This window comes from Calypte anna, chromosome 28, assembly GCF_003957555.1.
Source record: "Calypte anna isolate BGI_N300 chromosome 28, bCalAnn1_v1.p, whole genome shotgun sequence".
Classification (NCBI taxonomy): domain Eukaryota; kingdom Metazoa; phylum Chordata; class Aves; order Apodiformes; family Trochilidae; genus Calypte; species Calypte anna.
This window is the reverse complement of record NC_044273.1, coordinates 1,686,038-1,713,310: the sequence shown is the minus strand read 5'-3', so window position 1 is coordinate 1,713,310 and position 27,273 is coordinate 1,686,038. Positions and strand designations below refer to the sequence as shown.

The following is a 27,273-nucleotide window of genomic DNA, read 5'->3' as shown; positions in this document are numbered from 1 at the left end:
TCACACACAGCCACACTCCTTGGCTGAGAGCTCGCTGACGGTGTAGTAGCGGTTGTAGGTGTCCAGGAAGGAGACGCCATCATCGTAGGCCAGCGGGCGGCAGCAGGGCCGGGCACGAACCTTCTCCTTCTTGATCTTCCTCCTGCTCCTCATGCTCTTCAGGGAGAGGTCGTAGCTGCGCACGGCGGCCTCGCAGGTGCCGCTGCAGTACCTGAACAGAACCGTCTCCTCCGACTCGTAGCCCAGGCCCAGCTCGCTGATGCTCACCTCCAGCTCCTTCAGGGCGCAGGGTTTGTGGCGGGCACGGGCGCGTTTCCTGCGGCTGCCAGCCCGGGGGAAGAGGGGCAGCTCATGGCCGCCTGAGTTCATGGCCTGGCTGTAGCGCTCCACCAGAGCTGAGAGCAGCTGCCGGATCTCCCCCTCCGTGTAGCTCTCCAACAAACTGCTGTCTGCAACAGAAGGGGAGGATGTTAGTGGGTGGCTCCTGAGGGGGTGAGTGTTCCATGAAGTGGGTGGCTGTGCCCCAGGATTGAAGACCCTGGGATGGGTGGATGTCCCCAGGGTGGAGATCCCCTGGGCAGGTGGATGTCCCCAGGATTGAAGACCCTGGGAGCAGGTGGATGTCCCCAGGATGGAGATCCCCCGGGATGGGTGGATGTCCCAGGATGGAGGACCCCGGGAGCAGGTGGATGTCCCCAGGATGGGAGATCCCCCGGGATGGGTGGATGTCCCAGGATGGAGGACCCCTGGGGCAGGTGGATGTCTCCCAGGATTCAAGACCCCTGGGATGGGTGGATGTCCCCAGGATTGAAGACCCCGGGAGCAGGTGGATGTCGCCCAGGATAGAGACCCCTTGGGCAGGGGATGTCCCCAGGATGGAGATCCCCTGAGGCAATTGGATGTCCCCCAGGACTGAAGACTCCTGGGGCAGGTGGATGTCCCCCAGTATGGAGATCTCCCAGGATAGGTGGATGTCCCCATGATGGAGATCCTGTGGGATGGGTGGATGTCCCCAGGATGGAGGTCCCCCACAACAAGAGTATGTCCCCCAGGATAGAGATCCCCTGGCCAGGGAGATGTCCTCCAGGATGGAGATCCCTTGGAGTGGGTGGATTTCTCCTGGGATGAAGGTCCCACTGGCCAGGTGGATGGCTCCCAGGACAGGGGTCCCTTAGGGTGGGTGGATGTCCCTGTATGGGAGGTCCCCTGGGGCTAGTGGCTGTCCTCCAGGATGGAGGTCACAGCTGAGCCATGAGGACAGAAAGGCAGCAGGGTAAAAAAAACCCAAACCTTTCCCTTTTCTGCCTTCTTATTTTCCCTTCCTACCACCTGCTCCAGCTTCAACATCAGCTGTCTGGGGGGAAACCCAGCCCACAATTCACTCCTGCCATGCTCCTGGCTTCCAGGTGGCTGCTGTCCCTTGCTGTGAGGTGTCACCAGTGATACCCAGGTCCTGTTGGCCCAACCCCAAAGCCAGGTTTAGTCCACAGCTAAGTGCTAGGGGTGAAAGAAAAAAAAAAAAAAAAAAAGGAATCCAGAGGGAAATGTCATTTGCCAACTTGTCACTGGCTGGGAAATGTCAACCCTGAAAGAAGTTCCTCTAGTTCAGAAACCAAACTGCAAACCAAACCTGCAGGGACCCACTGCCCCCCCACCCAGGGATGGGTCCCCTGCCTGGGCAGCTCCTGTTTGACATTTTTGCATTTATAAACAAAGAGCAGGAATAAATGATTTTTTTAAAAAAATAAAGAGAAGTACATTTGGAGTGAAAAAACCCCCCAGCCTCTTTTGCATTAAGGTCATCGGATCCCAGACTAGTTTGGACTGAAAGGGACCTTAAATCTCATCCATTCTCACCCCCTGCCATGGTCAGGGACACCTCCCACAGCCCAGGCTGCTCCAAGCCCCATCCAACCTGGGGCCTTCAACACTGCCAGGGATAGGGCAGCCACAGCTTCTCTGGGCAACCTGGGACAGGGCCTCAGCACCCTCACACCAGAGAATTTCTTCCTAATGTCCAACCTAAATCTTCCCTCTCCCAGTTCAAAGCCATCACCTCTTGTCCCATCACTCTCTGCCCTTGTCCCAAGTCCCTCTCCAGCTTTTCTGAAGCCCCTTCAGGCTCTGGAAGGTGCTCTAAGGTCTCCCTGCATCCTCTCCAGGCTGAACACCCCCACCCCTCCATGGCAGAGGTTTCATAGAATCACAGAATCATAGAATGGGCTGGGTTGGAAGGGACCTCAGAGATCATCAACTCCAACCCTTGATCCACTCCTGCTGCAGTTCCCAGCCCATGGCACTCAGTGCCACATCCAGGCTCTTTGGAAAGATCTCCAGACACGGAGAATCCACTACTTCCCTGGGCAGCCCATTCCAATGCCTGATCACCCTCTCCAGAAAGAAATTCTTGCTCATCTCCAACCTAAACCTCCCCTGGCACAACTTGAGACCCTGCCCTCTTGTCTTGCTGAGGTGTTTCCCTCCGTGGAGCTGAGCTCTCACTCCCAGCTTTGACTTCCAACAGTTCCTTTTTGCAGGACCCCCCCAAACCCTCTTCCAACCCTCCCCGAGGGCAAAGGGGGGAAGAAACCCCTCGGGCTTTGCTTGTCATCTCCGCAGGGTGTCCTGGTGGGATTTGGGGGCTGGTTGGAGGGAGGGGAGAAGCCCCGGGGCGGAGCAGCCGCTTACACTGGGTGAGCAGAGAGCTGCGGCGGTGCAGGGCCCGTGGGGATCTCCGCGGAGCCACCGGCAGCGAGGAGGAGGGAGAGGAGGAGGAAGAGGAGGAAGATGCCCGTGAAGAAGACAGCGAGGAAGGCAAGGGGCTGGATGTCCAGCTTCCGTGGAGCATGTCTCTACAAACTAAAATGGATAACATGGAACTGAGGAGCATCGATGCAATGGCTGCAAACTTCCATACCTTCATCTTAGGGCAAGTCAGAACATTGAAACTCTGCAAAACAGGCAAAACAAAAATCCTTATTACTCAGCCTTTGCCCAGGACCTTTTCCCTCCTTCCCCCCCCTCCCCTCCCCAGCCCATCCCCACAGCTCAGGCTGGCTGACAACCTCCCACCGGAACAGCAGTGTCCCCATGGCTCCAGCTCATCCTCTCTGCCCTCTCAGGAGGGCTATAGGGAAACTGAGGCACGGACAGTGGGTAAGGGTGGCTTGGGGCTGGTGGGGACAACGGGGACAAGTGGGTGTCCTCAGCCAATCCATCCAACAGCAGCCTGGCAGGGGAGGTGGACACCCATCACCCCCTTCTCCAGGACACCCATCACCCCCTTCTCCAGGACACCCATCACCCCCTGCTCCAGGACACCCATCACCTCTGCTCCAGGACACCCATCATCCCTGCTCCAGGACACCCATCACCTCTGCTCCAGGACACCCATCATCCCTGCTCCAGGACACCCATCACCTCTGCTCCAGGACACCCATCACCCCTGCTCCAGGACACCCATCACCCCTGCTCCAGAGCTGAGGTGACAGCGGGTGTCTGCGAGTAAAGGAGGGACAAACTCATGTCATCTCATGACCCCTCTTCACCCAGGACATCACCTCAGGACAGGGGGAGCAGCAGAGGGAACCTCCTGACCCATACTCCCTTCCATCCCTTGCAAAGTCCCAGAGCTCTTTGATGTCCCTGGGAGCACGGGGAGCCACCCCTGCCACCTGCTCACCCCAAGGTTCCACCAGATCCTGCATCCCTCCATTGGCACATTGATGTGGGAGCTCCATCCACACAGTCCAAAATCAGGAAAAACTCAGGAAAAAATTGAAGAGGGGTGACTGGACCCTCCATGAGGGGCAGAGCTTCAAGGTGGGACCGGCCACCTTGGCTGTGGCACTTTTCATCCCAGCCCAACAGTTCCCAAAAGCATCAACCCCTCCCCAGCTTCTCCCCACGCCAGGCCCTCACCTTACACCATTCCATTTCACCATCCAGAGCAGGACTGGGATTTTACACTTGACCCTGAAGCTGGACAGAGCATCAGGAATTGGGTCCTTGTCCCTTCTGTGGGCTGGCAGCCACTAAATCCCCACCAGAGCCAAGCTCTGGAAAGGGGCACAGACTCACAGCCACCTCTTGCCCCCTTTTTTTTTTTTATTTCAGCTCCTAGCAAACTCCCAACATTTCTCCTTTGGAAATCCAGTTTTTCATGGGAGGGGGGCAAAAAAAAAAAAAGGAGAGAAGGAGAAAGCATATTAATAAAAAAAAGAACAGCCCCAGTTTAGCAATATTTGCCAAGTAGAATTAACTGGGGGAAAAAAAGTTTACTTTTTAAATGGAATTTGACAGGTTTGTTTTTATTGTTATTGTAGTAAAGAAAAAAAAAAAGGCTGTGAACACAGCCTCAGCTTTGATTCCCCAAGATGCAGCTAATTGCACATTAAGTAACAGTAATTGCATGCCCTGTAGGTTACAAGCTAATTGGAGAACCCAGCCAGAGTCTAAATATTTTCAAGTGAGCTATAAACAATGCCAAGCCAGAAAAAGAATAGTTTGGCCATATAAGGAGGGAAGAGGGTGACATCCCGGGGGGGACACAGCGGCCACGCTGGCAGCGGCACCGCCCCAGCAGCAAAACCTGTGGTGGGGTCAAGTGGTTGGAGCTGCTGGGAAAGGATTTAGGAGGGGAAGAGGGTTAAACCCATCTGCTGCTGCTTCTCCTCCCTGGAGCTGAGGTCCAGCTGGGCTCCTTGGCTGTGGGGAGGGTGGTGGAGGGCACTGCTGGCACCAGCAGAATTGGGGGACTTGGGTGACAAGAGGGTGAGGGAGGGGATTGTCATCATCTGGTTGACTCTGGTAGGAACTCCCTGCAGTGCTGGGTCCAGTTCTGGAGTCCCCAGTACAAGGACACAGAGCTGTTGGAGTGAGTCCAGAGGAGGACACAGAGGTGATCTAAGGGCTGGAGCAGCTCTGGGGCCAGGTTGAGAGAGTTGGGGTGTTCAGCTTGGAGAGGAGGAGGCTGCAGAAAGACCTCAGAGCACCTTCCAGTGCCTGAAGGGCTCCAGGAAAGCTGGAGAGGGACTTGGGACAAGGCCAGGGGATGACAGGACAAGAGGTGATGGCTTTAAACTGGGGGAGGAGAGATTGAGATTGGACATTAGGGAGAAATTCTCTGGTGTGAGGGTGCTGAGCACCTGTCCCAGGCTGCCCAGAGAAGCTGTGGCTGCCCCATCCCTGGCAGTGTTGAAGGCCCCAGGTTAGATGGGGCTTGGAGCACCCTGGGCTGGTGGGAGGTGTCCCTGAGCATGGCAGGGGTGGGACTGGGTGATCTCCAAGGTCCTTTCACACTGAAATCAGTCTGGGATTTGATGGTCCAAAGGTTCTTCCTTGAGCTCAGGGCAGGAGCTGGGAACAAGCACCACAACCACTTCTCAGCACCCAAACAGTTCCCAGCCAGGGCCCAGGGCTGGGTGGTGACCAGGGAAGGATGGAGCAAAGTGCAGTTTGAGCTTGGAGAGCTCCCAAAATCCCAGGAATGAAGGACTTGGGCAGAAGCAGCAACCTCAGGTGAAGCAGCTGGGTTTCAGAGAAGGACAGCCCTGGGCTCTCCAGGAGAAGCAGCAGCTCTGGGCAGGCAGTGTTGGGGCATTTTAGGACGGGAACAGAGCCAGGAACGGGCTCACCCACCATCTAGAGCTCCACCTTCCTCATCACCTCCTGAGCTGCCCCTTCGCCCGGCGCCGTGGGGGAAAGGGCAGCGACGGCTGCAAGACGTGACCCACCCGCCTGCCCCAGGGCCTCTGGCTTCCTGCAGGGCCATAAAATTTTAGGAGAGTGGTTTCAGCCTTGCTGCACATCCTGTAAAGCAGCCTCCTATTCCAGCAGAAAGTCATTTTGGCCCCCGCCCTCTCAGCTGTGACCTTTCGAAAGCCTCAAGCCCCAGTTCCGAGGATGCAAAACAATCCAAAAACGTTATTCCAGGCTTGGGTTTCTCTTGCTCTGAAAAGTCACAGGCTGGGACAACTGGACAAAAGTGCCAACCTGGGGGGAAAGCTGGAGGTCGGGGTGAAGGGAAAGGAAAAACCAGACACAGGCACAGAGGAATTGCAGCCCTGCCCCACCTGGGATGATGGTTGAGCTGTGCCCTCCCGCTGGGTTGGTTCCCACAGGTTCCAAACCCACTCCCAGAGAGGAGAAATAATCCCAAAGAGGTTGAGACGTGCTCCCCCAGCCCCACCTCAGCATGGGGGCTCTCCCACCACTCTGGTCAGACACTTCAGTTCAGCCCCACATCCCCCATCCCCAAACTGCCCCCAGCTGCCCCCAGTGATGCTGGGCTGCTCTGAACAGGCTGCTCATGGCTATGGCTCAGCAGCTCCACGTTCATGGAATGGTTTGAGTGGGAAAGAACCTTTTGAGGCCACAGAGTGTCCCATGGGCAGGGACATCTCCAACCAGGCCAGGTTGTCCAACGAGCAGGTTGCAGGGTTGGGGCATCAGCACCTCCCTGGGCAATCTGGCTCAGTGTTTCTCGTAATAAAAGAAGTCTGAGTGTTGATGTGTCCAACTCTTAATCCAACTGGCACAGAGAACCTCCAGGAAGGACACACTGCCTGGACCATGCAGTTCTGCCCATGGATGACACCAAGTCCTGCTCACAGCAGATGTTCCCCAGGGCAGAGCTGCAGCCATGTCCCTGTGTCCCCAGCCCATGGCAGGATGGAGATCCCACCTCCCCAGGGCCAGGAGGCAGGAGAGACTTGGAAAATCACCCCTTAAATCTATGCTGGCAGTTTGTCCCTCTTGCTCGAAGTGGGTTTGGAGAAAGGAAAGAGCATTACATGGGTGAGGAGGGGCCTGGGGGGGACAAGGCTGCTCCAGCTTTTCTCCCTCTTTCCAGTGGGGATGGAGGAATTTTTGGGCTGAGTGCTGAGGGGTCTGGGTGCTGGAAACCACGTTACATCCCAGGAAGGACCTGGGATCCTTGATGAAAGGCCAAAGTTTTTCTCCTGGAGTGCAACCCAAAAGCTCCCAATTTTCCTGTGTTCTCCTGATAATCTGCTCACACAATTCCAACCAGCCAGCAGTGCTGAGCCTGCTGCCAAGAGGGAAACAAATCTTCCTGGAGAAGCCCCTTCCCAATCCAGCCCACTTTGGCAGAAGCCCACCATGGAAATGGCTCCAGCACCAAGGCTTCACCACAACCACCTCTTCTTCCCTGCTGCAACAGCTCCTGCTGGAGCTCACTGCTCTCCAGGCAGGGGAAAATCCACCCTGAGTCCTAAAGAATTGGAAATCTTCAGGAAAAGAAAAAAAAAGAACAAATAGCTGCACAGCCAACTCCCATCGCCTGGTCTGGAGGAAAGGAGTTGATGATCTTGGCTCTCCCCATGCTGCAGATCCTCCCCAAATCCTCTCTGGGACCTCCTCGTGCCTCCTCTTTATTTTCAAAGGGGATCCAACAAATCCAACCCGTGGCCTTCAGTCAAGTTTTTCAAGGCTCAATTGCCCTCAGTGTTCAGCAAGAAAAAAACATTTCCAATCAATGGAGACACATTTCTCTTTTCTCATCTTCAGCTCCCAAGTGTCAGCAGCTCCTCCACCTTCTCCTGCTGATCCCTGGAGCAGGAATCCCTTCCTGTAGGGCCATCACCTTCCCTCCCAGCTTTGGGGGGGCTTCTCCCACTTCTCTTGCTTTTCACACCCTTGGTTTTTCTCATATTTTTTCTAAGTCATTTCCAATTTTTCCTAGCAGGCTCTTAGCTGCTTTTCCCTCCATTGATTCCTTAAAGCCTCAGCTCCTGGAGTCAGGAGGTGAAGGGGGGAAAAAGCAGAATTTTGACACTAAATCCCCTTTGCTGGAAGGGGAAGGAGGAGACGTGAAAAATTTCACTCCCAATTCATCAAAGCTCAGAAAGCAGAGAACCCAAAAGACATAATAATATAAGTGTGTCATAAATTTTCAGTCGATTCATGCTCCCAGGCATCGATTCATTATTTTCAAGCACTCAGCCTCAGCCACGCTGCAAGAATGGATGAGGCCACGGAGTGGCCGGGGTTTATTTGGCAACAAGAAACACTTGGAAAGATGAAGTCCTTGATGGGACATCAGAGAGAGCTTCCACCTGCCACCCACTGTTTATTTTAGTGCCTTACATGGGAGCCAAGCTGCTTTGAAATCCTGGCTCCTCATGACTCACCCCACAGGAATTAAACAATTTCCATCCAGGCTCCAGGGGCTGCTGGAAAAGCTGCAGCCTTGGGCTCCACGCTTGGTCCTGCTTGGAGGATGCTTGGCTGGTTGCTGAGGGGACAGGGTGGTGGCAAAGAGACCACTGGGCACTTTCCCCTCAACTTATCTCAACTTCCTGATGTGTCTTTTTTTGGAGGGAACTGAACCCCCCTGCAAGGCACGGGTGGGTCTGACCCAACCAGGGCAAACGCTGCATGGAGGTACCAGAACCTGCAGCTGGGTTGCTGTACAGAGAAACCAGCCCCAAAATGGCAAAACTGGCCCTCAAATGGGGAATGTAAAGGAAAAAAAGCCCCAAATCCTGATCTGAAATTAAGTGTTGATTTTTCCTGCTCTTTTGGCATTAAGTGGGTACATAGAGTAGGGCTTGATAGATGATGACTCCAGCTCCAGCTCCACTGCAGAGGTTGCTGTTGGCACCTGGAGTGCCACCAGACATCCATCCCCTTGGCTGGAGACATGGGGACAAGGGGACAATGCCCCAAATGGTGATAGCCACAGCCCCCAGCACTGGCTCATCCCCACCTTCCCTCCCCTCCCTGTCCCCTTTCCAGCTCTCCCTGGAAGCAAAACCAGAGCCAAGCGTGGGACACATGGTTCTGCTTTGCCTAAGTGAAAACCAGCCCAACACCAGCAACTCCAAATCTCTTCCCACAGCTCCAGCTTCCCCCTGTCCCCTCCCAAGGGGTCGATGGCAAACAAGTCACCTCCCCAAGTCCCTGGGTCCCTGCCACAGCCCGGATCCTCTGGAAAAGCCTTTCCGGGGTGACCGCCAAAGCTTCTCCTGGATGGGGCCCCTTGGCACAGCCCTGGCAAGGAAATGGTGATGGTCCCAGCCCCATGGGATGGTGGAGGAGGAGAAGGGGCCATGGCAGGGCTGGGGGAGCATTCCTGGAGGTGCCAGGAGTCCCCAAGTTCTGCAAACTGCAGCATTCCCACACACATTTACAGGGGGGCTGAATTACAGGGGGTTGGGTTTCCATCTCCCCCAACAGCTGGGTTTAAAAAAATATATTCAAAAACCCCAAACAAACAAAAAAACCCGACCCCAAACCCCACAAGCTCATCGTCACAATAAGAATAATAAGAAAAATAAGTCCCAGCTGAAGGGTTGGATGGGGGATGTGGTGGCCACACAGTGCTGGAGGTTTCATGGAAGGATCCATGGCTTTGCCATGGCCAGAATGCTGTGTCCCAAGAGAAGCAGCACTGAGCTGAGCCCAGACAGAGCAGTCCTGCTCTTATCTCCATCCATATCTCCACCATCTCTTCCCTTCTGGACTTTGGGGACCCAGAGAAGCTCAAAGCTGAGCACCAGAGAAGGCACCAGGAGGTGCTGGAAAGCTTGGAGTCAGGCACATCCATGTAGCTGTATCCCACATCCCACATCCCATGGCACCTCCAGAAATGTTCCTCATGGAAGGGCATCTCCTTCCCCCCATGCAGAGCTGGGGGAGAAGGTACAGGACCCCACCACAGCCCCACACACAACCAAAGCCCCAAGTAAGGGGAGGATTTGTGTGTGTGGGGAATCTTCTAGGAGGAGACAAAGCAGATGGGTGGAAAAATCCCAATTAATGCCATGGCCAAAGGGGCCCCTTAAAGAGCCATCCCAGAGTGATGGGGACAGCACCCTGCCACCCACCAGGGGATGGAAACTCCAGAGCCTGGCACTGCTTGTCCCTAAGAGGGCAAATAAAATAAAGATGCTGCTTCTCTTTCATCCTTGGCCTCCCTCGTCTCCCAACCCTCTGCTCCTGTCCTTACCACTTGCCAGAGGCAGGAATGCAGCTGCAATATAAATCAGCATTTAAAAAAAAAAAAATAAAAAGCAGTTGAAATTGCAGCAGGACTCACTGCAGTGTTTTCACCCTGCCCAGTGGCTCCAGACACCTGGGTGGTGCCTGCAGGGAGGTGTGGGGGCACCCCCTCCAACCTCAGTTCTGGGAAAAAAAAAAATAAATAAAAAAATCTTTGAAAACCTCACATTTTGGGGGGGTCTCTATTCCTCTTCCGAGCTAAAAATCATCCAAAGTGTTTAAAAATCCCAGCCATGGGCAGGGTGATCCCCAGCATGTCCAGGTCCCCAAGCCAGTGGCTCCGTATCCCCACTGCCCCTGCCAAGGTGTGATGGGTTCCCTGAGGTCAGCAGGACCCCAGCAACCCAAACCCCCTGCTCAAGATGATTCAGTGAGTTGTAGCAGCAGCAAGAGCCACCCTGTATGATTAGAGGTGAGTAATTAGAAAGAAATTTAGAAGAAGAAGCTCCAAGCTGGCATTGCCCAGGGCATCAGCTGGAGCTGAGTGTGGTTCATGGCAGGATGTGAAATAACACCATAACCAGGTGGGAATAAAAACTGCAAGAAACCCATTGCAGCCAAACCACACCCCGGGCAGAGAAAATTAAAAAGTACATCATTCAACACCTCATCAAACCCCAAACACTTTCCTTTTTTTTTTTTTTTTTCTTTTTTTGTAGCCTTGCAGGAAATCAGAGATAGTCCCAGCTACAAAATAAATAGAAACAAAGCAGACTCCTCCCCACCCAAGCACAGAGCACCCATGGGTGCTGATGTGCTGGCTCCAAATTCACTCAGCACTCTTTCCCCAGCCTAAAATTTCCCCCTTGGGCCAAAATCTGAAGTCTGAATGTCAAACCTAATTTTTTTTTTTATTTATTTTATTTTCCTGGAGTGACAAATCCCCCCCCCCACGCACTAAATAACCAGGAGATGCCAAAAAGGGGAGGTTTCTGGGAGGAAACTCATTACTGTGGCTTGTTTGAACAATCCCAGTGCCTCGGGAAACATGGTTTGAAGCTGAAATTTTGGCAGTGAGGCAAAGCCCAGGCCCCAGATGTGTTTTCCTCTGGATTGGTTTCGACACTGCTGGTATCTGTGAGCTGCCACAGGAGTGCTGGGGAAAAAAAAAAACCAAAACCCTTTTTTTTTTTTTCCCCCCAAGAAAGGAAAAGCCCCCAATGGGAACCAGGAGGGAAAACCACCAAAGGGCAGGACCCCCACACAGTGGCTTTGGTCACTTTCTCCTTCCCTGTTCTGCAGGGTTTTCCCTCTTTGTGGATTCTTTCGTGGCACACTCCAGCCTGGGAAAATCCCCAGGGAGGTCACTCACAGAGTCACAGAATTTTCCGGGTTGGAAGGGACCTTTAAGATCATCCAGTTCCAACTCCCCCTGCTATTGTGCCTCAGTTTCCCTTTGCAAATATGCCCTAGGAGCACAATGGCTCTTGGAGGACTCCTGGGATTAATTCCCTGTTTTTTCCAGGGCATTCACCTCTGGCTTGCCCACACATCTCTGGTGGTTGGTGTGGTCCCTTCAGCTCCCACCTTAATAACTCAGATCCTGCCCTGACCCAGTACCAGGAGTGGCTGAGCTGTGCTGGGGGCAGGGCAGAGGAGTTACAGCACCCAAGGGATGAGCACCCATCTGCATCCTTCTGTGGCACCCATCCATATCCCTCAGCAGCATCCATCTCTGCATCATTGCCTGAGGCCAATTGTAGGAGATTCAGCAAAGCCAAGGAAGTGCCAGAGCCTGCACTTGGGTCACAACAACCCTCAGAGATGCTTCAGGTTTGGGGCAGAGCTGCTGGAAAGTGCCCAGAGGAAAAGGCCCTGGGGGTGTTGGTCAACAGTGGCTGAATATGAGGCAGAGTGTGCCCAGGTGGCCAAGAGGCCACCAGTGTCCTGGCTGGAATCAGCCCTGGGGTGGGCAGCAGCAGCAGGGCAGGGATCATCCCCCTGTGCTGGGCACTGCTGAGGCTGCACCCCCAATCCTGGGCTCAGTTCTGGGACCCTGAGGACAAGAAGGACATTGAGGGGCTGGAGAGTGTCCAGAGAAGGGAATGGAGCTGGGGAAGGGTCTGGAGCAGAAGTCTGCCCAGGAGCAGCTGAGGGCCCTGGGGGTGTTGATCCTGGAGCAGAGGAGGCTGAGGGGAGACCTTGTGGCTCTCTGCAACCCCCTGAGAGGAGGTTGGAGCCAGGGGGGGTCGGGCTCTGCTCCCAAGGAACAAGGGATGGGACAAGAGCAACTTTTGGCCTCAAGTTGTGCCAGGGCAGGACTGGAGATTAGAAGAAACTTCTGCCCCTCAAGGGTCATTAAACACTGACCCAGTGTTGAATCCCCATCCCTGGAGGGGTTTCAGAGCCCTGGAGATGTGGGGATGAGGGACATGGGGTAGCACTGGACTTGGTAGAGTTGGGTTAATTGGAGCCAGGGGGGGTCGGGCTCTGTTCCCAAGGAACAAGGGATGGGACAAGAGGGAATGGCCTCAAGTTGTGCCAGGGCAGGACTGGAAAATAGAAGAAACTTCTTCCCTGCAAAGGTCATTAAAGGCTCCCCCAGGCTGCCCAGGGAGGTGTTTGACCCTGGAGGGACTTCAGAGCTGTGTGGATGTGGTGCTGAGCCTTGGGTTAGCACTGGACTCAGTTGAGTTGGTTGGGTTGGACTTGATGATCTGAAAGGGCTTTTCCAACCACAACAATTCTGGGGTTCTGTGATCATCTCACCCAAGCAGCACAGGAGATGCTGGTGCCACCTCCCTGCCACCAACAGGAGCCTCCCTGTTTCTTGCCTCCCCTTTTCCCTCTGTGCATTTAATTCCTCTTTGCACAGAAGGGCCGAGGTGCCTGCTGGGGATTACAGCTCCTTGCTAAGGGCAGAGAGACCCGAGAGAGGTTTGCAAATCCAATTGGCACTAAACCCTTCCAGTGGGTTCTGGACGGAGCACAGACTCAGATCCCATTAGTGTTTCCTGGCCACTGCTGACAGATTGAACCACTTAGTGCTGCTCTGGAGCAAAGAAATGAGAAATTCCTCCTGGGACAGGAACAGCAGTGGATGGGGAATGGAGCTTTTGGGTGGAAAAAGTTCAAAAGTAGGAGATGCTTGGGATAAAGAAGGAGATCCAAAAGGCAGCAGAGGTGCTGACAGTGGCCCAGCACCAGAGATGATGCAGAGAGGGACAAGTGCCTCAAATTTCCCGTTGTTGTGCAGAGAACCTGCATGAGATTCCCAGGGACTGGAGGCTTTCTGCATGATCCAGCTTCCAAAGCCACAAAGTTTTGCCCTCTGAGCCCTCTGCTCACACCCAAGCAATTCTGGGATGGAGGTCTGGGAGAGCTGCATGGGCACGGCTCTTCCTGCCCACACCTGCAACTCCAGATTGGATCTGATCAAGCCTGTGGATAAGAGACCAGGATCATTTTCCCTGCCCCCAGCTGATGGCTCTGTGCAGCCATAAAATGGTCTCTGCAGTCAGAGCCTCCCAAATCCTCGCTCTGCTCCTGCAGCAAGGTGAGGGCAGGGATGTGAAGCTGGCTTGTCCCTTTTCTGCCAATTTTCCACCTTTCCCAGCCCAGATGTTGCAGCAGAACCCTCCAGCACAGCCCTACCTCAGCAAACAGGAGAGGCTGAGCCAGAAACGAGCAGTGTCAGGGGCAGGATGGAGGAGTTCCAGCCTCTGGGTGCCCCCTGAGGGATGAGCACCCATTCACATCCCTTAACAGCATCCCCAGTGGCACCCACCCATAGCCCCCACACCCATCCCTCAGCAGCACCCACCCACACCCTTCCGTGGCCCTCACCCCGAGCACAAGTTCAGGAAATTCAAGCAAGCTCTGCTGGAAGCACCCAGCACATCTGGAGGAAGGGCTCCAGCGAGCAGCTGGATTGCTGAGCCTTCAGGAGTGGAGCTGGCAGGTGCAGCCCTCCCTGCAGCCCCATCCCATGGATGCCACCTCTCCTTCATCCCCCTGGCTGCTGTAGCCAAGGCCACCACGGCTCCTGTGACAGAGTTTGGGGATGGGAACCTCAGATCTGCCAGGTAGGGGCCAGGCCCCCCCTCCCCTCCCTGTTGCTCCTCTGTTGTCCATCACAAGGGATGCTCTGCCAGGCACTGCCCCTCATGCCCATGTGTCCCCCCATGCTCAGAGGACTTCCAGCCTCTTCTTTGCCCCCCTCTCCCCAAATTTGGGGCACTAAACAGGCGTGTCCCCCTCTGCTTGGGGCAATGTCACCAGCCCAGCCCAGGGAAGCATCGCAGCCTCTTGCTTCCTCCTGCCACGTGTGGTGTCCCCACTGCTGGCACTGTCCCTCTCAGGCAGCTCCGTGGAGCTGTCAAGCCTCAAAAATGTGCTCTTAATAAGCCAACAGCACTTAATGAAGACGTCAGCTGCCCTTGTAACTCAGAGGAGAACATTTCCTCAGGGACACTCTGGAGGGACAGGGCCCGTGTCCTAAGGGGAGGCAGCACCTGCTGGAGGAGCTGAAGATGTTTTGGTTCCTCCCCAAGGAACGAGGGCATCCCTGCTGGTGGCAGTGAATACAGCAGAGGGAAAACCCCAGGGAAAACCTAAAAGGCTGCTCCAGAACCTCACTGGAACCATTCCCTGCCCATTACTGCCAGCATGGCTCTGTATCCCAGGGATGGACCTCACAGGGATGAAGGGTTGTGGCTTGCAGCCCCATGGCCACTGGCACAGGGCTGCACTGACTCTGCTCCACTTTGGGAGGACAGCACGAGGCTGCCCAGAGCAGCAGAACTTGGGGCTCTGCCCCGTTTTACCATGCCAAGAGGTCCTTGGCCACCCACAGCCCATCACCAAGTCCCACAGCTCCCGTGGTTTATAGGGGAGGGTCAGGGAGCAGCCAGAGCTGGCAATAAACACCCCAAGCTCCCAGCCAGCCCCGTCAGAGCCCTGCCAAAACCAACAAGATTAACAGCAAAGGAGCCACCAGCAGCCCTGCAGAAGTCCGTGGCTGCTCAGCCATGGGGACAACTCTTGTTTGTTGGTGTTTCTGCTGCCAGCTTCACCATCACCAGCAAGGGGGAGGTGGCACAGACCCCCAGGTGCGACCCCCACCCCTGGGACTCACCCCAAACGTGTCTGTGGATGCCCCTCAGCCCCTGGAGCAGCATGGGGGGGGGGGCTGCCAGCCCACCCACCCACCCCCTGAGAGCCCCAGTGATGCCTCTTTGCTCTGTCCATCCCCCAAATCCTGGGTGCTTTAAGGAGGCTTCAAAAATTGGCATTCATGTGGTTACTTCAGGGGATATTTTTCTCCCTGGGAAGGACTCAGCTGCCTCGTATCCCCAGTGATGCCCCCCCCCCGAAAAAAAACAAGGCAAGATGAAATCAAGGAGGTTCCTGAACCCTGAGCAGCTCCATAACTCCCCATTACAGAGAACCCTGCAAAGCCAGACCCTGCTCATGGACAGTCCCTGCTCAGCTCTGGGCATCACCCAGGAGAGCTCAAGGATGGGGCTGATCCCTCTGCCCCAAGCACCACAGCCAGGTGACTGCACTGAAATAAAAAATAAAAAATAATAAAAAAAGCAGAAATAAGAGAAAAATGCAATTCCTGCCTTGGATTATTGCAGCCTGGGAATGATGCTAAAGGAGGAACTTGCCCTCCTGGGACAATCCTGCTGCAGTGGGACTGTGTGGGGACAGTGCTGGGCTCTGCCTCCCTCCTGCCTGCCACCATCCATCCCCTTCTACATGTGGTTTGGCTGAAGTTCAAAGGAAACCTTTTCTGCTGGGGAAAATAAATAAAGACATAAATAAATAAATAAAACCTCAAATAAAAAAAGCCCCTGGTTCCCTCCAAATCAAAACACTCCACGAGCAGCAGCATCCATGAGATGACATTTCATGTAAGGGGAGTGACAGATTTGCCTTTGAAGAGCAGTGGAAGGAAATGGTTTTTTGGCATTGTTGGAGAACAAGACGGTGGCAAGGAGATTGTTTCAATTTAGCTCTTGGGATGTCGAGTTACAAAGTGAGCCCATTTTGGGTTTTCTGATGAGGAAGTAATGGGAAGGGAGCTGCTTGTGGCTTTTCCCTTCCTAGGATGATGGTAGGGGGGGGTGGCTCTGTGCTGATGCTCTGGGGATGTTCCTTCACATGAGAGCATCTCTGCACCATGTTCTGCTCAACCAGGAGGCAGCAAGTTTGGGTTTCTCTTCCTCTCTTCTCCAGGTTTAACAGGGAAGGACCACGTCAAACTGTCTGAATCCCAGAAAAAGCTGCATTGGGTGGGATTTCTCCAGTCCAACCAGGTGATCACAGGGGTTGGAAGGGACCTCTGAAGATCACCAAGTCCAACCCCCAGGGGATGGTGGAGCTGGAGCAGGTCTGTCCCATGGCTGCATTGCTGTGGCAGCTCCCCTGGGAGGTCCCATGAGCTCTGGCATGGTGGGAGTGAAGGAATCATCTGGTTACCCAGGTCCTCACCCCCTCCCCAGGCACCCTGAGCCCTGGGAGCCCCTGGGTGGGGACAGAAGCTGCTGCCCTGGCTGGGTCCTGTAAGGGGGGTTGTGCACATGTGCTTTAGCCTAGACCAGCAATTAAATTACCTGTGGCACCAGGGGAAAATAAAACCCCCATCCCAGTGAAGCACACACGAGACAGGTACCCAAGCAGGGTTCCCAGACCCTCCCTCCTCTCAGCATCTCCCTCTTGGCCAAGGCTCAGCCCTGCTGGGTACCACGAGATATTCTGGAGGAAGGGGCTGACATTGCTGGGCAGCAAACCCACCCCTGTGTGGGCAGAGTGGCTCAGAACGTTGCAGGAAGAGGTCTGCAGAGGATGCTGCCTTCCCTGAGTGTCAAATGCCACCACACCAGGAACCTGCATGGGGACAGCCAAGGGGACACCTGCTCTGGCCACACTACCAGCCAGGCTGCTTTTAGGGCCACATGAGGGGTAGCTTGAGCTCATAAAGCAGGTACTGCAAATCTTTGGTCCTGTCTTGTAGCTGCCCAGAGGTGGAAAACAACCCTAAAAGGATGGCCTGGAGCCCCTGAGCCTGGCACAGCCACAGGAGAGCAGCCCAAGGGCAGCCCCAGGAAGGGCGTTGGACCCGGAGAGCAGGGAGATGGTGGAGCAGAGAGCTGTGATTCACTGCTGTTCCATGGGAGGGCACCCAGTGGAGCCCAGCCAGGCCTTCTCCAGCACCCAGCACCACCCAAGGGTGCCCAACACCCCCTGGGGGGGAAGGGGACCAGAGCAGTGCCAGAACCTGAATGTCACCCCCCAGCTGTGTCGCAGCAGACTGGACCAGTTCCTCTTTTCAGCAGCTCAGGGGCTAGATGCCCGAGGCCTGGATGGAGCTGGGGCTCTCTCCTCAGCCTTGCAAACCCTGTGCCTGTGCAGCCCAGGAGGAGCCTGGCTCTGGCACCACACCCTGCATCTCACACAGCCTGACTGTGTGAAGGGAGGGACAGTCCAGCATCCCCAGGATGCCTGCAGCCAGCATCGGGATGTGCTGCCCCTCCCTCTGCCCCTTCCTCCAAACTGGACCAGGGCTGAGCAAGCACTGGGAGATCTGGCACTGTTTAAAAACCTGAGATGCAGAAACGTTGTAAAGTCTCATTTCAAGCCCCAGCCTTGGAGCTGCTGGGATTGGAGCTGCAGGATGAGCCTGCAGCCTGGCACCGAGGTGTGAGGTGACACCAAGGATGGTGACTCTGAGGATACTCACTCCAGGACACTGCCACAGCCCAGAGCAAAGCTCAGGTGCAGCATTCCCAGCTCTGCTCTGCAACCCAGAGTTGGTGCCACTGCAGGCAGAACTGGGGCTGAACCAGTTGCCTAGTTAAAACCAGCATCTCAAAAACCACCAGCAAGTGCTCAAGCCTCCTAAACCCTTGGCCAGCAACCTCCTTTCCCCCTTCCCTGCTCCATTTCTCTGCCCTGTGCCCCACAGCATCTCAGCTGCTTCTGCTGTGAAATCCAGGAGCTCCCACAAATGCGGGGAGCCCAAATTTGGGATCCAAAGATGATCCTGGCTTTAGACCTGGGACCTCAGCCCACATCCACGCTTCACAGCCCGTTTCCAACAGCCCTCAGCCCCTTCTCCTGCCACAATGCCCTCGACCCAGTGCCGAATTGTGGGTTGGCTCCCCAAGCAACAATAGGATTTAAATCAGTGCTGGCTGCAAGCTACCATATATGTGCAATAAAGACATCCGAGGGCTAGGTTGGTTTTTTTTAAAGCCTTCGTAGAGTGGGAAATTCCCTCCCAGCCCCTGCAAAGCTCCGGGTATGTTAGAGCAGAGCTCGGCGGTGGCCGAAAGCTGGAGGAGGCTGGAGCCGGGAGAAGGTGACGGGGTTGCAGATGCAGACGGAGCCCGGCCGTAGATCCTTCCGTTTCTTAAACTAATATTTAGACAGGACGCGTTTCTCCCCCCTCCTGTGAACAAACTGCCCGCCGTGTTTGTGTTTCTGCGTGGCGGGACGGGCTCCAAGTATGAAGAAAACTCCTCCGGCAGCCTCCAAGGCCGCCCCGACCCCGGCTCCTGGATCACCCCCACTCCGATCCCCCCCAAAGCCCCTCGCCATCCTCCCAGGACCCCCGAAGGAACGCGTTGTGCCCTGTTTGCGGGGCGGCAGCATCCCACCCACCCCCCATCACGGGCAGGGATGGGACGTGCGGGGGAAATAAAAGCGGAGAAGTCCGGGGCCGGGAACGGCGTGGACGGGTCCCCCCCCGCGGGGGAAAGAAGCTCCGCAGAGACCCCCGGAGCTGCTCCCGGCCCCGCAGCGCTGGGCAAGGGGCAGGATCGCACCCGGGAGCGGGCAGGTGCCCGGAGCCGGGACCGGGAGCGCCCCGGGGCTTACCTGGAGGCCGGGCCGGTGCGGGGGCTCAGCGGCGGCTCCGGGCCGGGGCCGGGACACCCGTGGGGCCGGGGGCGGCCATGGGGGAGAGGCGGAGCGGCCGGGCACGGCTCGGGGCTGCTCGGCTCGGCTCGGCTCGGCTCAGCTCGGCTGGAACACGGCTGGGCTCGGCTCGGCTCGACTGGGCTCTGCTGGGCTCGGCTCGGCGGGGGGGGGGGGGTCGGCCACCGCCTCCTTCCCGCGGCGGGGGGCGGGTTTGGAGCTGGGTTCTCCCGCCCCACCGGGCCCGACTCCGCCCGGGCTGAACCGGGCTTCGATTAAGGTGTCGGTGTCGGTGTCGCTCCAGCCCCGTCCCAGTCGCTACCGCTCTGTCCCGGTGCCGCCCGCAGCCCGGCGCGTCCGCAGCTCCCTCGGAGCAGGCACCGAGCGCTTCCCGCAGCGGAGCCGACGGGGCCTGCCCGGCCCCTCCCCGCCCCGCCCTGCCCGGCCCCAGCCAGACCCCCAGGTCCTGCCCCGGATCCCCCCGCTGCTGCCCTGGGTCCCCGGTGCCACCGGCCCGGAGCCCCGGACCCACAGCACCGCTCCCCGCATCCCCGGTGCCACCAGCCCGGACCCCCCCTCATGCCCCCCACAACGCCCCTTCCCCCCGGGACCCCATTCCCGAGCGATGCCCCGCGGGGGGATGTGCGGACCGGGGGCTTCGATCCACCGGGGAGGCACCGACCACGCAGGGCTCACTGTGGGCAGCAAGCAGCCCTGTCCCGGTGCCCAAATCTTCCTCCCCCATAGCGGCACCCAACCCCCCCAGTCCCAAGGCATAACCCTCCCCACAGCAGCGCCCAAACCCCCCCCCGGAGGTTCCATTCCTGCCCATATTGGTACCCAAATATTGCCGGTACCCAACCCCCCTGGTCACAAATCCCTTCCCTGTTAATTGAGGGCATCCTTTAATTAACACCCCCCCAGGGGGGCTCGGGGGTGGCAGGCTGTGGTTCCAGCCCAACACCAGGGCTTTTCCCATCCCTGGTTTAAGGGCATGGCAGGATGACCACTCCAGCATTGGGACAGGCTGATGAAGACCTGGGATGAGTTTTCTGGAGACAAAGACAGTTCTTTGGGTGACAGGACTTTGGGTGTGAGAATCAAACCATTCATTGGGCTCCCCCGTGTTGCATTCAGGGTCCCCTTGCCCTGTGCAGGGTGACAGACCCGAGCCTGGCTGCAAAGCTCCAGGGATCCCAAACACTTGGGATGAGCCACCAGCTCTGCTGCAGACGCCCAAAGTCCTGACCAAAAATGGGGCATTCAGGTAAACAGCACATTTACCCTTATTCTTATTAAATGAGACTTTATCAATTAAAAAGTGTTTTGTTTTGTTTTGTTTTGTTTTGTTTTCCAGTTGCATCTAATCCCAAAGGTTTATTTTCTCCAGCAGCATCTTGGTTTGCTGAAGAGAAACAGTTTGGAGAAGCCCTGAGATGATGGCTTTCCCCCCACAAATATATAACAGATCCCTACAATTCAGGGCTTGGAGAGGGTTGGGGACAAAGAGGGTCAAACACCCCAACTCCTGTCCCCAGCCCTGGCTGCAGTGATATTCTGATACAGCAGAGCTGGGAGAAGTTATTTCTAATAATAAATAAACCCAGGAGCAATGTCAGGGAATTTAAATTCCACAAAAAAACCCAAACCAAACCAAAACCAACTCTGAATTTCAGGCAGAAGTGGGACTCTGCAGTGCTGCTCTTCCTCAGCTGAGCATCTCAGGGATTGTTTGGGCTGCCCCGTGGTGGCCTTGGCAGCAGGGGACTGAGCCCCTTGCTGGGAAGGGCCATGGCAGCACCCCAGGAGGTGCTCAAGAGGAGCCAGGGACACCCCCTCATCATCTCCTCCACTTCTCAGCTGTCTCCTGATGGGACAAACATTTCCCCAGCCTCATTCCTCCCCATATCCTCACTCCAGGGCACTGACTGAGGTTTCTCCCTGGCTCCTGCAGGTGGGTGACAGCTGCCACCACAGAAAGGCCCTTTGGTTGGCCAAGAGAAATGGAAAGTATCATCATTCCTTCTTGGGGGCTTGGCTAGAAAAAAGACCATTCTTGCTGCTGGTTCCCCTGCCATCATTAGAATGAGGAGCCAGGTTGTGGGGACAGACAGCCCCTGCCTCTCTCTGCACTTATTGTCTCTCTCCAAGCCCTGGTGGATGCTGCAGCCCCAGATTTAGAGCTCAGCAAAGCTTCCAGACGTGGGAAACTGGCAATAGGTGCAGCCAGACAGACAGTGAGCATAATGATTTCTTTCCAAGGCACGGAAACATTTCACTTAAACCCTCCCTTTCTCCAGCTCTCCAAAAGTGGCATCGGGTTAGTTTTGTGGCAGGTCTTGGAAGAAACATGATCCGTGTTTTCCATTGGTTGGTGTGTCAGTCTGAGGGGTGCAGGTTGGGGTGGGGGGCACCCCTGGCACCTCGCTGCCTTCCTGGGAAGGTTTCATCTTTCCTGGAAACTATTCCAGATTGCACAGAAAAAAACCAAACAAACAAACCAACTGAGAGCCTCAAAATAGAAGAGTTCCAATTAGAAAACTGCAAAGGAGAAATCCTGTTTATACAGAGATTGGTGGAAAAGCACCAGGAAGAAAACAAAGAGGAAAGTGAATTGACTGGCAGATGGGGGCGGGGGGCAGCTTGGACCAGGAGGATGTGTCTGGGTTTGGGGACAGATAAAGTGCCACTGTCTGCTGGGGATGGGGGTGGCAGGTGGGGCTGTCTTGTGGAGTAGTTTTGGGACTGGACCTGGCTGGCATCAGAACCACCAGCTCTGCTTGAGGAGAGAGGTGCTGCCAGGCAGGGCTGTGAGCACAATGGCCACGTTTGGATTTAATCATCCAAAAGGAAACCAAACCAAAACAAAAAATCGATCTCAAACTGGGGTGCCATGGCATCCCAGAAATCCTCTGGCCATCTCCATCACCTGAGGCTCTGGAGGGGGCTCCATACACACAGAAGCCCTCGGGCTGCAGAGGGAGGCACGGAGCAGCCCCAAGCCCTGCTCTGCACAGGGAATACAGCCCAGATGTTTGTTGTCATCCAGCTGTGTACCTCCAGGACCCCTTTTGGAGGACTGGGGCTTGAAGGCATGTTCAGGTCCACCCACCCCTCTGTAGGGGACCAGCTGCCCAAAGGCCCCATTTCCCCAGTGCCAGGTCCCCAGCAGGACACGGGGCAGGTGCACATCAAGGTGGTGGCTTGTCCCCAAGGCAGCTCTGTGAGCAGGGGGCAGCTCACACACCCCTGGCAGCTGAGAACGCTCACAACTCACTTCATGCAACAACTCCTCCTTGGCAGCAAATCCCAAGCAGTGTGGCACCCAGGGGCACCCCTGGGTGACAGGCAGGGAGACCACGGGTCCCCTCTGGCTCCAGATGTGCCACCCACCTCGGAGCAGCTTTGGGACTACTCTGCTGGTGGGACATCTCCTCTTTGGGCTCCCTTGGCTGCTCGAGTCCCATGGAGAAGAGCAAACCCCCAAAGGTCCTCGGGATAAAGCCCTGAGCAACCTAAGTGAGTCCCTGCCCTGCACAGGGATTTGGATCCATCAGCTCCAGATGTCCCTTCTGGACACCCCAGCCCACCAGCCCCCAAATACCCAGTTCAACAGGAAACTCTGAAGTGTCACCTTAGGATGAAGCCTGAGCTATTGTGAAGGTCTTTTTGTGATGCTTTCTCCACCATGGGGTGTCAGGATTCCTTCATTCCTTCCTCAGCTCTCACAGGCTGCAGCATCAGTCTGATTGTCCTTGCTGGGCTCAAGAACCACCTAAAATCTGTTGCTGATCTCTCTTAAAATTAAAAAAAAACAAACAAAAAACCCAAGAAATAAAACAATTGAGAAGTGCTGAGAAGGAGAGGAGAGAACTCTTGCATGACCCAGGAGACACACTGAGCTGGTCTTGCAGCTTCTCCCTTGGCTGTGCCATGTCTGCTGTGGTTGTGGCTCCTCTCTCACCCAAGCAGAGCTTCCTCCTGCTGGGAATGGCCCTGCTGCATTGCAGTGGGAGAGCTGGAGATGCTGGAGAGAGCAGGAGGAGGCAAAGCTGGCTTTGGGTATAGTTCCCCAGCAAACCATGCTGGGGCACAGCTGGAAACGTTTGCAGAGGCTGCTCTTGTCTCTTGTTCTGGGGTGCTCAGGGAGCCACAGGACATGGAGGGATGAGAGGTCTGGAGAGGAGAGGCTTGGCTCTCCCTTGATGGCTGCCTCATTCCTTATTCTGTCTTTCTCATGTTTGTTTTTTCAAGTATTAATGCCCTGGGAGTGTTTTCCTAAGTGCACGGGGGCTCTGGAGGGTTTAGTTGAGGGTCTGGGATCGGGGTGACCTTGTTCCATGGGCAGAACTTCCCAGGAGTGGGCTACAGAGCCTCACCCATGGTTGCCACGAGGTCCCAGGGTCCCTGGAAAAGCTGCAGAGATGTCCCTGCCACAGAGACCACACAGCCCCAGCTGACAGGGTGCTGCCAGATGGTGGGATGGTGGGATGGGTGCTGTTGTTCTTCTCTCCCAAACGAGGAGGCTCCACCTGGACACTCCTGGCTGCTCTGCAAAGCAGGGCTGGGTGACACCCTCCTCCTCTGCAGCCCGCAGAAGGCAGCAGCTGCCCTGCCAAAAACCCAGTAGCTGCTAAACAAACAATTTAATGCAAAACAGCCCCAAGGAGCAGGAGCAAACGTGCCCAGGAAGGCGTCAAAGCCATTAGAGAACCACAGCAACAGCAACAGGAGGCTGCAGAGGCTTTGCAGAGCACTCCCCAAACACAGCCTGGTACAATTTGCATCTCTTAACTAACATTTTCCTAATGACCTGTATAATATGGTTAAGGATGCCTCGTTTCCATCTACCCCCCAGTGTTTGCTCTGAGCCCAGGTCAGTCTGTCTGGTTGTTCTCACAGCCGGTGTCTGCCTGTCCCTGCTTGGCCTCCCAGGGCTGGTACCAACACCTCCTGCCCCAGATCACCAGGCAGTGAAATCCAGAGGAGTTTCTGGCTCAGGGAGGAGGTTTGGGAGTTGCTGATATTTGGCTTGGATGCCTTCTCTAGACCAGCTAAGATCTCCTTGATCCACCAGGCTTTAAACCAGCCCCAAACCAACATCTCCCAGGCTGCCAGCTCTGAGCTGAGCCTGGAGATTTCCCTTTGCTCTTCCAGTATTCCAGGAGCAAAGAGGCTGAAGGAGACCTCACTCCCTACAGCCACCTGAAAGGAGGTGGGAGATGGGGGGTTGGAATCTTCTCCCAAGGAACAAGGGATGGGCCAAGAGGAAAATGGCCTCAAGTTGCTCCAGGGGAGGTTTAGATTGGAGATTAGAAGGAACTTCTTCACTGCAAGGGGCATTAAACACTGGCCCAGGATGCTCAAGGAGGTGGTTGAATCCCCATCCCTGGAGGGGTTTCCAAGCTGTGTGGATGTGGTGCTGAGGGACATGGGTTAGAGTTGGGTTAATGGTTGGACTGGGTGATCTGAAAGGGCTTTCCCATCCAGATTCTTTGATTCTATGATTTTCTTGCAGCTGCAGAAGCCTGGGCAGGGTGCACTCAGGGTAACTGAGAAGGAATCCCACTGGGTCACCCCACAGGACTGGCAGGGATGCAATAAAACCCTTGGCTGAGGCAGCATTGGATTGAAAGCTTTCTGTGGAGCTCTTGAGCTGCCTGAGCAGGGGCAGACAATGGGTGCAGGGAAGCAGAGGTGCAAGCACCCAGCTTTTCTGAAACAGAAGATGTCTTACAGGAGCCTTTTGCCTACAAGACACGAGGGTGCATGGAGTGGCCCTGCCTGGGCAGATGGGGAGCAGGAAAGGCCAAGCTCTACCTTGTCTCCATGGAGCTATAAAGCCCAACTTCATTTCCAACATGCACTTGGCCTCCCACCCCATTGTGCATCCTCTGGAAAGTGAGGAAGGATCACCTATGGGTGGCCCCACAGAGATGAAGACCTGTGGTGGGGACCTGGACAAACCAGGTACCATGGGCACCTTGCCTTGATCCCACATGGCTTCTCCAGCCTGGCCAGAGGAGGGGTGACACCAGACCCTGTGGGGTGACACCTCCAGTATCTTCCTTATCTGAGAGAGACATTGAAGGCCTTGGAGTCCCACGCTGTGTGACACAGAGGTGGATGCACTGGATGCACCCTCAGCCACCTCTTGCAGCCTCTCCTGCCCCATCAGCCCTCTGGGAGATGATGGAGCCCAAGAGATAAGGTCTAGAGCAAGAGGAGATGTTATGAACTCCTGGGATGGGATGGAATGTGGAACCAGCCAGAAGATCCATGGTACATAATGTCACCCACAAAATCCACTATGAACAAGTGTCCATAAACACTGAGGGGGAAAATCTAAGCAATTAAGTCATTTTAAATGTCAAATAGCCCATGGACCCCACATTTGGACATGACAGATGAACAAAAACACAGGCATTAAAAAATCCTGAAAACTAACAAAGGAACAATGATTAATTTCTCTCTGTTCCAGGGCAATCACATTATATACACACAAAGGAGTCATAAAAATTCCAGGATGACGGAACAAAATCCTTACAGAGTTCCACAGATAAAATACAACCCATACTGGAAGGAGCTGGAATGGTGCAGGGAGGGAACGTGCTGGAGAAAACACCTTCCTGGGAGAACGTGACTGGAAGATGCTGCCTGGTAAGCACAGCTGCCATGTCCCAGCTCCAGATGGGACAAACCCTTCTTGCTGACAGCAAGGGTTCCCCCATGCTTGCTGCAAGCAGCCATGCATGAGACCAGCCAGGAATTGTCCCCTTGGAAAACTCAAGAGCCACTTGACAAAGGAGCAGAGGATGCAGATGCAGCAGGCGTGGCACGAGCAGGAGGGAAGGAGGCAAAGAGGGCAGCAACCAAACCCTGCTATGGGCAATTTAAAACTCCTACTGAGCCCTTGATCCCAGAGCTGAGCATTTAGGAATGTGAGAAAATGAGGGGATCAACTCCAATCAGTGCAGGATATGAGGGGGGGGCTTCTTTCTTCATTGAAGAGAAAGATATTCCAACCCTAAACCACAAAGAAAATATCATTAGAAGAGGCTGCAGTGTTGCTGGGTGACTGCTTGCTGGCTTTTCCTGGGATGTTTTTCATCAAACATGACTGTGGAGTCTGCAAAATTAATTAAAGAAGGTGCTGAGTGGTGCCAGGAGCAGAGTGGGGGGATGTTGAGGGGATGCCACAGCCCCTGTGGAAGAAAAGCCCCTGGAGTGCAGCAAGCACCAACCTCAGCTCTGCAGCAATGGCCCCAGGGGACAGACAGCAACCAGGGATGGGGTCCCAGCACTTCCCAGAGAGCTGCATCCCCTCACCTGCTGCATCCCGAGTGATCCCACCCTCACTGGAGGCTTCAACCTGGCTCCAAACCTGCTCATAATTCACTCCCCACTGCTCAGCAGCCTGGAGTGCTGAGCACAGCCCATGGGGACATCATTCCCTCATCCTAATGGGCCATGAAACTTCAGCATGTTCAGGATACCCAGAGTCATGCCTGGGAAAAGATAGAGAAAAAATGTGGAGTTTGTGATCAAGCAGTGTGAAAATACCTTCAGAAATCAGGAAACACGTTTGCTCCAAGCCCCATCCAACCTGGGGCCTTCAACACTGCCAGGGATGGGGCAGCCACAGCTTCTCTGGGCAACCTGGGGCTCAGCACCCTCACACCAAAGAATTTCTTCAATATCCAACCTAAATCTCCCCTATGACAGTTTAAAGTCATCACCCCTCATCCCATCACTCCCTGCCTTTGTCCCAAGTCCCTCCCCAGCTTTCCTGGAGCCCCTTCAGGCACTGGAAGGTGCTCTGAGGTCTCCCTGCAGCCTCCTCCTCTCCAAGCTGAACAACCCCAGCCCTCCCAGCCTGGCTCCAGAGCAGAGAGGCTCCAGCCCTCAGATTATCTCCGTGGCCAATTCTGGGCTTGGTCCAGCAGCTCCGTGTCCTTCTTTGTCACAGAATGTCCCTGGGCACAGCCATGTCCCCGTGTCCCTGCCTGGTGCTGGCAGGGGATGGCAGCAGCCGTGCCTTGTGCCTTCCCAGTTCCTCCAGTTCCCAGCAGGCAGAGGTGTGCCGGGAGAGAGCCATGGCAACTCTTACACAGAGTGTCAACAAAAATCAGCAAAATAATTACTTTCTCACTGAAACCTCCGGGGAGGGAAAAAGGCTGCAGGCCAGACCTGCCTGCCATAAAACAGCCTTTAAACATTTTTCAGTGGATGCTAAAGAGGAGCTGAGGCAAGAGTCTGCTCCAGCTCAGCCACATCCCAGCCTGCTGGGAGCATCCCAGTCCTCTGGCAGTACTGGGAGGGGCAGGAGCTGTGACAGTCCCTGTCCTCACCCTGGCTTATCCAGGCCACCCATCCACTGGA

The 27,273-nt window shown here is 55.4% G+C and overlaps 1 protein-coding gene across 1 annotated transcript; it reads right to left on the bottom strand.

Moving 5' to 3' along the window:
* Positions 1 to 18,871, bottom strand: NRTN (neurturin). The gene is made up of 3 exons (XM_030466585.1): positions 18,853 to 18,871; positions 2,689 to 2,950; positions 1 to 449 (listed from the first exon to the last, which is right to left on the bottom strand). Exons 2-3 carry the CDS (start codon positions 2,921 to 2,923, stop codon positions 1 to 3), a joined length of 684 nt encoding a protein of 227 aa, XP_030322445.1. The 5' UTR covers positions 2,924 to 2,950; positions 18,853 to 18,871.
* Positions 18,872 to 27,273: the final 8,402 nt, after the last annotated feature.